At 30.1% G+C, this 11,117-nt stretch overlaps 1 protein-coding gene across 1 annotated transcript in view; it reads left to right on the top strand.

The window, feature by feature from the left end:
- The first annotated feature begins 1,217 nt into the window (after positions 1-1,217).
- The window catches only part of LOC124530097, a 136,344-nt gene continuing 126,444 nt past the window's right edge, over positions 1,218-11,117 (top strand). Inside the window, exon 1 of the mRNA XM_047104095.1 lies at positions 1,218-1,385. Within this exon, the coding sequence (XP_046960051.1) occupies positions 1,352-1,385 (34 nt within the window). The 5' untranslated portion in view covers positions 1,218-1,351. The remainder of the gene's footprint in view (positions 1,386-11,117) is intronic.

Below are 11,117 nucleotides of genomic sequence, written 5' to 3'. Positions count from 1 at the left end.
TATAATTACGTATATTATAAAAAATATAAGCAATGCCCAACTGAAAAGAATTATTTTTATTACTATTACCTCTTAAATTTAGCTTGTGCTAAGAGTGGATTGGATAATAGCTCAAAGGGTCTTCGAACTTGCCTTTTTTATCGCTAGGCAGCGCGTCAACCTTTGCGCTATTGACATTTAAATACAATCCATATATATATTTATACACATAATATACCTTTATGTAAATATATACATTTATATTGTGTTGATTTCCAGTTTAAAAGAAATAAATAAAACCCCTCTAGTGGTGATAAGACGAGAAAAAATTAATATGTGTTTTTGTGTAATATTGTTTTGATAAATAATGTTGAAGCTTATGTTTTTTAAGCACAAATTGATATGGTTTTGGTTCAACTTGGTGGGGATTTGAGTCAACATTTGTGGCAACATCAGGAGTTCCACAAGGCTCTTATCTGTGTCTAGTATTATTCGATAATTTTTTATTAACAAGACTATTAGTTGCTTTGAATATACTAAATTTAACGGATATTACTAAAAAAATATGAATTTAATGATAATTCAGAATCTAAATTTAAAAAATATATTGTTTTTTTGTTTAATTATTTACTAAATGCCAAAATGTAGAAAACATTTTACTCAATAATGTCAGCTGGCTCTTTTAATAACAGGTCATATTACAATAATTAATTTATAATTAATAAACATAAATCAAAACAGCATATCACGTAGTAATATAACAGTATCGTTGTTATTATAGTGTTGATTTACGAGCGTAACACAGATTCCCCTGGTCGCCTTTTAACACACCTCAGCTTGGGTTGTGATTGCTCAATTGTACTTAGCCGGAAACCACACGAGTACTTCCTTAAGCACACATAAATACACTTACATACAAACTCCAGGGAAAAAGGAAGAGACTTACAAGAAAACACGTTTACAATGGTTTCAAATGAACATTTGATTACGCATACAGTATCATACATAGTTCACTATGTACAGCAGTAAATGAAGATTTTGTTGTTCATATCTAAACTTCAGCAATACAGAACCATGAAAATAAAATTACATGTATATGAAGGTAAATTCACTAAGAAAGGTACCCCTAACCTTATTGGTCAAGGTTTTATTAACTTAACATAATTTTCATAATTCAGTATTTGCGCAACTCTTTTCAAAGTTGTTATCATCGTTCACCCCCAGTATGCCTTCAGCCTTCGGAGGGGCCGCACGTCTGTTCACGTGAAACCTCCTCGCCGCGTATTACGACTAAATATATTTAAGTGATATTGTGCTTTTTAAAAGTGTTCTAAATAATGTGAATGATGGTTTAGTGTGTGACATTCTAAAAATGGTCGTGTTACTGATCTTTGGCCTGTTTATTGGTAAGTTTGAGCACGTATATGAATACGTCGCTAAATTAAATATTCACAGGACACGGCTGTAATTTATTTAAATCTAAGTTGTTTCTACATGTTGAGCGTGGAACAAAAATCATTTTACTCTGACACATTTGCATGGAATATTTTATAATTATGAAATTAGCGTCGCAATACGAGTTCGTGGTCTTTTATGTTTAAAATAAAATTCAGTCTTTTGAATTTATATTCTGAACATAATGAGAACATGTTTATTAAAACAAAAGAGTGGAGGCAATTAATTATTCCAATTTAACTAATGATAAGGTTAAAGTTAAGGTCAATATGTGCTTAATAAACAAAAAGAAAATATCTTATTTGAGGATCACTAACATAACATATTATAGTGAATAAAATGATTGTACAGAGCGGTCCTAATCTAACAATAACCATATTTATAGGTAACCACGACATGCGTAGACAGGCAAACCAAGCTATTAAAATAAGAACAAAATGTATTATAATAATAAAGTTGACACATATGATAGTATTTTTAGTTTGTTCTTTTGTAACTGAATAAAAATAGAGGTAATTAAAAATTTATATATAGCTGTTGCTCTTAATAGAAAAATGATTCGTTGATTACAAATAGAATAATGACTATAGAAATATATAATTGGCTTCTATGTATCCAGACTATTCTACGTTAGGATAAAACAGAAAGACTGAAACTTTGTGATTTATACATTTTTACGTTTCGATTGAAAGAGTTAACCAGTGTAAAACACACATTAAAGAAGTAAGCAGAGATTGATTACTTATTATCTATATATTTTAATAATATATTTATTTGCCAATAACTCTAGTACAGAAGATATCAATCTTCAACACATACAGATTTGTTAGAAAAACATTAAACTAGTATAATATCTTTATGACAGTGGAGAAATATGTATCTAAGTGACCTGTGGCCAGCAACTAGATAAACGAGTGCAAAATTATTATATAAATAGCCAATTTCAAATTGTGAAACAATTTATTCTTTCTTAATATAAAAGTGGGTGTCAATAAGTATGTTATTTCTTTCCATAATATTTGCCTTTATTGTTATTATTCCAAAAACACTATTGTAATTATCGATAGTATACAGTCTGACACAATCAAATAAATGCAAATAATAATGGTTTAATTTTAGTAAAATTGAGGAATTGCTGGAATTATACTCCAATTCTATATATATTAGAGATCATCATGGTCAATACCAGAGCCGAATTGGCTTAGGTATTTGATGATGTAAATCTTATCTTATGATTGTGTACAAACCTGAAAAAGCAAGTCGTGAATTAATAGTGTTGAATATTATGTGTATCGGATAAATGTTGAACACGTGGGTTTCTCCAAACTGAATATCTGGTAGAACAACTATCGTGTCTTCTCCTTCCGAACTTTTATCGTCTATTGAATTGAATATTACATGCTACTTTACCTTTCCTTACCGCCTTATAACCATACTTGCTATTGTTATGTTTCTAAGAGGTAACGACCCAGTAAACCTACAAGCATCAGAAACATAACATCAAGGCTTTGTATCGTAAGGAGATATTATTTTTTGTCAAGCCGTTGCCTATATACGATGTTATTGTTGTATTATCGTGAGGCCTTTTTGTTAACTTATAATAATAAATATCTATCAACTTCTGTACCAATAAGTTACAAAATGTGTATAACACGACACAATTTAAATGTAGCATCAGCAGTCAATTGTAAATACTTGGTTATCTGACGTTACAAATTACACGTTTGCATAGAGATTTTCGAATAAGAAATTAATGAAGATTAATGATTGTGAAGATGTACTTAATTCAGATGTGATCGGTTTTACGAATTTTTACATCTATATTTACTAATATACCAATCACATCGATATATTACAATAGTCTGACACAATCTCGTACGTTCGAATGCATTTTCATCGTAATCTGGCAAGCTTGCGGTATCATTTCAGGCCGACTCATTAGTGAGCGAAACTTGCGGTGCTCTATGTCAAGAAGACAAATTGCATCTCCCACAATTCTACGTCTTGATAAAACGGCTCATTTATGTAGCCCCACATTACTAGACGGATAAAATATATGTATAAATAAAGTATAGTGACTTGTAGTGAATTTACATTATACGCCATGGACTCGACTTACCTTCGTAATAAATTTCCAATTAGAACAAACACGTAAGGATATACTTATTTTAATTAATTTTGTTTTGACATTGTTGTCATACTCATATCAACTTTATTTAATAACGTTTAGTAATTACTTTAAATGTTATAATGATTGTTTCAACTATCTAGGAAAGATATCTAAAATATTATATTTCAACTTACTTTATGATAATTATTTATATTTATCTACATTTCTTGGGTGTAATGTTTTGTGCAAGCCTAAGTAGGTACCACCCAGTCATCAGATATTTTACCGACATATAGCAGTACTCTGTATTGTGACCATTTACTATCAGGTTGCCCATTTGCTCGTCCGCTATATCATAAAAGAATCTCTCTTATTTATTAAGATTTCTTAATCAAAACTAAAGAAAAGTAAAATTCATAGCATAATTAATTACACGTAAAAAATACTTTTATATAATGAGCTTCCTACTGAGACTTAATCTTCAACCAACCTACTCAAATACATTTAAAAAATAAACGAAATTTATTCCAACAACTTATAAGGAATTCGGTTATAAGTGACGAAGATTTAATGAAATAAACATTGACATTGTACATTTACCAATAATCTTAATATATAATAAAAGTGAAAGTAACTCTGTCTGTCTGTCGATCTTTCACGACCAAACCGCTGATATTGAATGAAATTTGGTATGAAGCAAACTTGAACTCCACACATAGAATAGGCCACCTTTTTACCTGACTCAAGACAACCAACACCCTATAACGCCAGCGAAGCCGCGGGCGACTACTAGTAGATGCATAATACTCAAACGTTATCTTTATATACAAACTTTGTAAAATACTTCCACAATTATTGCATCCCGACGTAAATCTTGGACAACAATTTATGTTCTCCTTGAAAACTCTTTTCGTTATACGTAGTGCTTGGTTGAACCGTTGGCTCATTAGTTGTGGTTCACTCCGTCAGCGAGATAAATTGTTACAACGATTTATCTTGATAAACTGCCTAAGAGTAAATAAACTCTTCAGCTTCAGGATTCTGTTTCTGACTTCTTCCTATATTTGAAAAATCTTCGATACCCTTTGTTGAAAACATTCGTATCAGGATGTTATTTGATCTTTGATTATATTTTGATTTAAGGTAAAACTAAATTTTTGCTTGTGTCTTAATGTTTTGGAAATATTGGATTGAGTTGGTTGAATAGAGCTAAGTATTCATCTTTTGGAATTTGTACAGTTTAAACTATAAATAGGCCTAAAAAATGGTCGTCAGTTTTGTAAAAATAGATGATAAAAAATCGTGGAGTTAATTCTTGTTGACTCCCGAGCTGGCTATATTACATACGTATGTTATTGTATTTAATCAACATGACTTTGTATTTTTAAATGTTGAAAAAGAGTAACTAGCTTTTTTAGTTTCTAGCCGGTTCTTCTCGCTCGAATCTACATTTCGAACCAGTATTAGCTTCACTTAATATAGTTGTTAAATGACGATTATGCTTGTAAAAACCTACTTAAATACTTTATTCATATTTTGATTTTAAAGTTAAACGAAAAATACATGTAAAATGAAATTTGATATGTTGCGTAGTTGGAAGTTACTCAATTAAAAAAAAAAACTCTATTTTTTTTCTTACCGTCGTTTTAAAGGTTTTCTCACTTAACGCCGTTTTAATGATTCAAGGGCAAAATTTGAACGAGTGCTTAACTTAAATATTTCAGTTTTTACACGTATTTAAAAATTTAATTTTGCCAACTCATTTCGAAATAACTTTTCTTATAAAAAAAACCGTAAACATTTTCTTTCGTTTTAATTTCTCAATTCTTTGTAAGATATTGTCTGCCAATAATTAAATTTTCATTCATTTTTTAATTACCATTTATGACATACATTAATACATATCACAATTCATTCATGATCATGATTTGGCACAAAAATACTACGCATATGGTTCTAGACAATGGCTTAGTCTAGATTTAGCAACATTTACAAATTATTTTTCATTAATAGCTGCTATAGTTAATACTGGCGCCCAAGGTGGGGCAATGGACAACAGCTGTACGACTAATATGCTGCTTACTTTGACTTTTGACTACATGTAAGCTTACTTATATACTTTTTTTACTAACAAATCTTTTAAAATATATACAAAGGTGCGTTATTATTCGTATTATAGCTTTTTACTCTACCGTCATTCCGATTGAAGCATATATGTCTAGCAAAGTAGCAATTACTGCTGTGTTTACTCTGATAGTTGATTGTTTGCTTAAAATTAAATCAAATAATGGAGTTGTTTGTGACAATTCCATTCTTATATCGCATAATCATCATTACAATTGTCATTTGTGTTTGTCAATAATGATCATTATGTTGAACTGACATTATAAACATTCACTTCAGAAATAATGACATCTATGACGTCATTATTGACTAATCAAATTTGATATGGTTAAATTTTATCATGGAGTACTGTATACAATTATAAAATGTTTAAAATAATAGTTTATTTGATATTTTACGACTAGTAGGCTGTTGTATGCAAATATACAAACAGATCTAATCATTCACGAAGGCACACCTTTCCACACTAAATTAAAGGCATGCGTGAGAATGTTTGACGCTCGTTCTTAAGAAATTACCTCATGTGCGTTATGATTAATATGAGATAAAAAAAGCCCAATCTATGATCTCATTCATTCTTTAATCTACTTCCTTTAAAAAGTCTTGGAAACGTTATTATATTTATTATTGTAGACGATATTTTATTTCGTAGTAAATTATTTTGTATGACATTACATTGAGGATAGAACAGCGTGGAACTTAATCTACTAAAATGTGTGCTCAAATGACTTCAGATAGCTAACTTTAGATTTTCTTACGAGCATTTTACAATTTCAAGTTGTAGTATCATCTTGTAAAACTATCACGACATACGACTCGTATTTATGAAGTGACGACTTTATATAAAAAATTTTACAGCTGTAAATTTCCCACCGGAAAAAGGTCTTATCTCTCCAAGACTTTTTATAACTTTATTGCTCTGTTACGAGTAATTCCCCGCGACGTTTTCTTTATCCCAAAGCACGAGATGAACTATAACACACATATTTTTTTTAATACAATTTTCCTGCAAATTTCAAAATAAGATTACTGCTTAAAAATTGAGGCATGTTAACACCTTTTAATAATAATAATAATAATATATCATTTGTAGCAGACAATATGTCCACTTTGTTACAATTTTCTTATCCACGTGTCAGCACGAAAAATAAAAAGAAAAACTGTTAATAATCACTATTGCGACATTCCGTTAGATATTGAATAACAGTGATTGACATACATAGTCAAGTCGGCTGACGATCATGCTAAGGAACTTGTCATATCTACCTCAGAAAATATATTAATACCTACAGTGTTGATTATAATGAAATGATATTATATTGTATGAATGAAACACTGTATATTAAGTTTACGGTAGTCAAAATGGATGGACTGACGACAGGGAATTATGAGGGTTTGTAGCAGCTTAACTACGGAACCCAATAATCAGATTAATAATTCGTTAAACTATAAATCCTCTAGGGATTTGATTTCATCATAAGTTTTGCTGGAAAATATCGTAGCGGCGCTATCGCGTCCGCTTTATGATGTTAAAAACCGCTGTTTTCTCGAAATGCGTTGATAATTCTACAGTAAATAACGTATAAATGAAATATATAGATGAAATCAGAACTATTAATCTCACATATAAATAAATAAAGATAAAATAATTCAGTATTTTTTCTATTTTCGTCAAGGGATTATATTTTTCTTTATTAGTGCTTTGTATACTCGTCTATGTAGGTACCACTTACTTATCATATTCTAATGGCAAAAAATACATTACATTATGTTTTTAAAGTCTATTTAAAGCTTCTGGAACCTGACTATCAACTTATAGTAAATGAAAATAATTATAATCGACGTGTCTACTTTACCAGTTATATGAAATCCTACGATGAATGATCATATACACCTAAAAAAAATAATTATTATCACATATTATACGGATTATCAAACGACCCTACATGTTTCTTATCGATGTTACTTTCATGGCCAAGAATGGTTGAATATAAAAGAAAAATCGCAGTTTCATAAGGAACGTAAAGGACCAAGATTTTTTGTTAAAATTCAATGATTATATACACCTAAAAAAAATAGTTATTATCACATATTATGCGGATTATCAAACGACCCTACAAGTTTCTCATCGATGTTACTTTCATGGCTAAGAATGGTTGAATATAAAAGAAAAATCGCAGTTTCATAAGGAACGTAAAGGACCAAGATTTTTTGTTAAAATTCATACATTATTATTCAGTACATGAGCCACGTACGAAAAATCGAGAACGGAAATAAAATGCCTTTTGTTTTTTATTTAACAGTAGTTTTTAAATACTGTAGTCGGGATAATCGGTATAACAAAAGATTTAGTTATTGTAACATTTAAAAACAGGGTCGTTACTTCCAAGCACAATATAAATCTCTAAAAAGGCTGTTAACAAAATAAAACAGTAATGTTATGTTTTGAAATATGAAAGCGTAGTTTAACAGCCTATAAATTTCCCACTGCTGGACTAAGGCCACCTCTGCCTTTGACGAGAAGGCTTGGAGAATATCACACGCTGTTCCAATGCGGCTTGGTGGATCCATATGTGGCACAATTTCTTGAAAATTAGACATACAGAATTATAAACACAAATTATACACATGAAATTTCAGTACCTGCGTTTGAAGTGGCAATCATAGTTTAAGACGCCATGTTTTAATCGCTGGGCCAGGCTTCTATTGATGTACAATTAATTATAAGTGTAATATAAACGATCATCTATAACATTAAATATAAGGCAGATCTAGATAAATTACGCACAGACATTAAGATAGACAAACTTTAATTCAGCATTCTCATACACTTTTAGAATAAGCATTTAAAGTAAAGTAAGTAAAATAACAGCCCGTAAATTTCCCACTGCTGGGCTAAGGCCTCCTCTCCCTTTAAGGAGGGGGTATGGAACATATTCCACCACGCTCTTTCAATGCAGGTTGATGAAATGCACACTTGGAAGAATTTCGATGAAATTACACACATGGAGGTTTCCTCACGATGTTTTCCTTCACCGCCGACCACGAGATGAATTATAAACACAAATTAAGCACATACATATATATAGTGGTGCTTGCCGAGATTTGAACCCTATATCATCGGTTAAGATAGACGTGTTCTAACCACTGGTCCATCTCAGCTTGCAAGCATTTATATATATTCTAATTATTAGGATAATATTACAAAATTTATTTGATTCCCGAATTTTGTTAATTGTCGATGAGAAATTTCAGTCGAATTATTAAATACTTGTACGCTTCGTTAATTAAATATTCAATCATGTGTAAATACGAAATAACTTAATATCTAATTACAATTTCAGTTGATTAAATTATTAAGTGGTAGAATTATAGAAAATTACGTTGAAATTTTGTGTATAACTGCTGTTACTTGTTGGTTCTTCTTAGAATCTCCACTCAGAAACGTTAATAGCCTTGAGTTTAATTAATATCGTGAAATAATGATTCAAAGAACCTTTACGAATAAAATATATCTCGATTTTAATGTTTTATTGCAATTTCATTCGATTTGAATGTTTACTGTAACGACGTCACATAATCGGTTTCGAATATTTTGGAACGATATAGACATACAAACAAACAGACATAGAACATTCAAATAGTCCATGATTAATTATTGTACATAACAATCATATGTTATAGAAATATAGTAGGAGTAAATATAAAATTAATGTCTTGAACAACTGACAGACTTATGACTAATTAGGCATCTCCTTTCAGACTGAGAGATTTGAAAAGCCATAATCTGGGTAGATGGTGTAGTCATAGTCATAAACATACAAATATCTACACACTAATAAATATTTTAAGCTACTACACTTTACAAGGATTTATATATTATGTATATTGGCATACTAGATAATATAGAATAAGATACGATGTTATAATTATTTACATTGATTTAGTTACACATAATATTTTGTTACGTTATACCATTTTAATAATAATAAATTAATTAATATGAGACAACATCACATACATTACTCTGATCCCAATGTAAGTAGCTGAAGAACTTGTGTTATGGAAAATCAGAAGTATCGACGGTACCACAAACACTCAGACCCAAGACAACATAGAAAAGTAATGATAGTCTACATCGACTCAGCCGGGAATCGAACCTGGGACCCCGGAGTGGGGTACCCATGAAAATAGGTGTACACGCCACTCGACCACGGAGGTCGTCCGTATATATATTCAATTAAAAAATACTTGTTCAAATTATATCATTTTCATTTCATTTATTTTCTTAGTCAATCGTTTTAGAGTAATCAAAATTAAATGTAGTATTGTAATGAGCAAGCCATGTACACATAGTAAGGAATGTAATCTAGCTAATAATTGTATGAGTCTGTTATTTTAATCCATGTCCTGAATAAATTATGTTTGTGTACCTCTTTATAAGGTTAAAATAAGATATAAACTGGAATATCTTCTTGTTGTGATAAGACATTTAGTGGAAAACTTAGACAGTTTTTATGTTTCTCATAACACTTTTAGTTTTATTATAAGAGGGTTAGATAAAAACGTTGGGTAATTAGAGATAAACCAAGAAGAGGATGGTTAATATATTATACATAGTTTTACAAAGGAATGTTTTAATATATGCGTTAAACATTTAATGAATTAGGAATTTCAAATGAATTAATTAGTATATCATCACATTGTTTGTTGCTGAAGTATTTACGGATTAAAATAAGCGGAGAGACTATTTGAGTCATATAGAGATTTTACCGACTAATCACACACACACTTACACAAATTAAGGTATTGCTAAATTATAAAATATTGTTACACAATTACTTATATTGGCAATATTTAATGTTTATTTACATTATATATAAATACCTATAACAGCGAAACCACTAGAAGAAAATTCTATACTTATCATAAAAGAAATAGAATAAACAATTGCCCGTGATACTAATTAAATATATATACGAATTAAATATATATAACCTTAGTGCAGTATATGATAAAATTAGCGAATCTTGCCATGTAGAAATTCCAAATATTTGACAGCGCCATATACCTAGTACCCAGAAGTGTGACTTGATTGTTAAGTCGTAAATTCACAGTTGACACTTAAAAACTGTAATTGTTATTAATTTATCGTACATTTTAAAAAAGAAACATATAAATATTTCTTATTTTTATAGACCAATAAATTAACCGTAAGTATTTACTCAACGCTTTTAGTATGTTATTTATTGTTACGTTCTAAGTAATTCTAAAGTAACTTAAGAAGCTATGTCAGGTTATTGGATTAATAATCAAAGGTACTATCCGGGTATATTGTATTTTAACGCTGGGGTAAGCAAAGTGCCCAGTACAAAAGGCTTCAGCGCTGTAGAAGGCTACGATATTACCTTTAGGAAATGCATTGTGTCGGTATATGTAAGGTACTGTA

This window comes from Vanessa cardui, chromosome 5 (assembly GCF_905220365.1).
Source record: "Vanessa cardui chromosome 5, ilVanCard2.1, whole genome shotgun sequence".
NCBI lineage: Eukaryota > Metazoa > Arthropoda > Insecta > Lepidoptera > Nymphalidae > Vanessa > Vanessa cardui.
The sequence above is the reverse complement of the archived record's forward strand: the minus strand, read 5'-3'. Positions and strand labels throughout refer to the sequence as shown.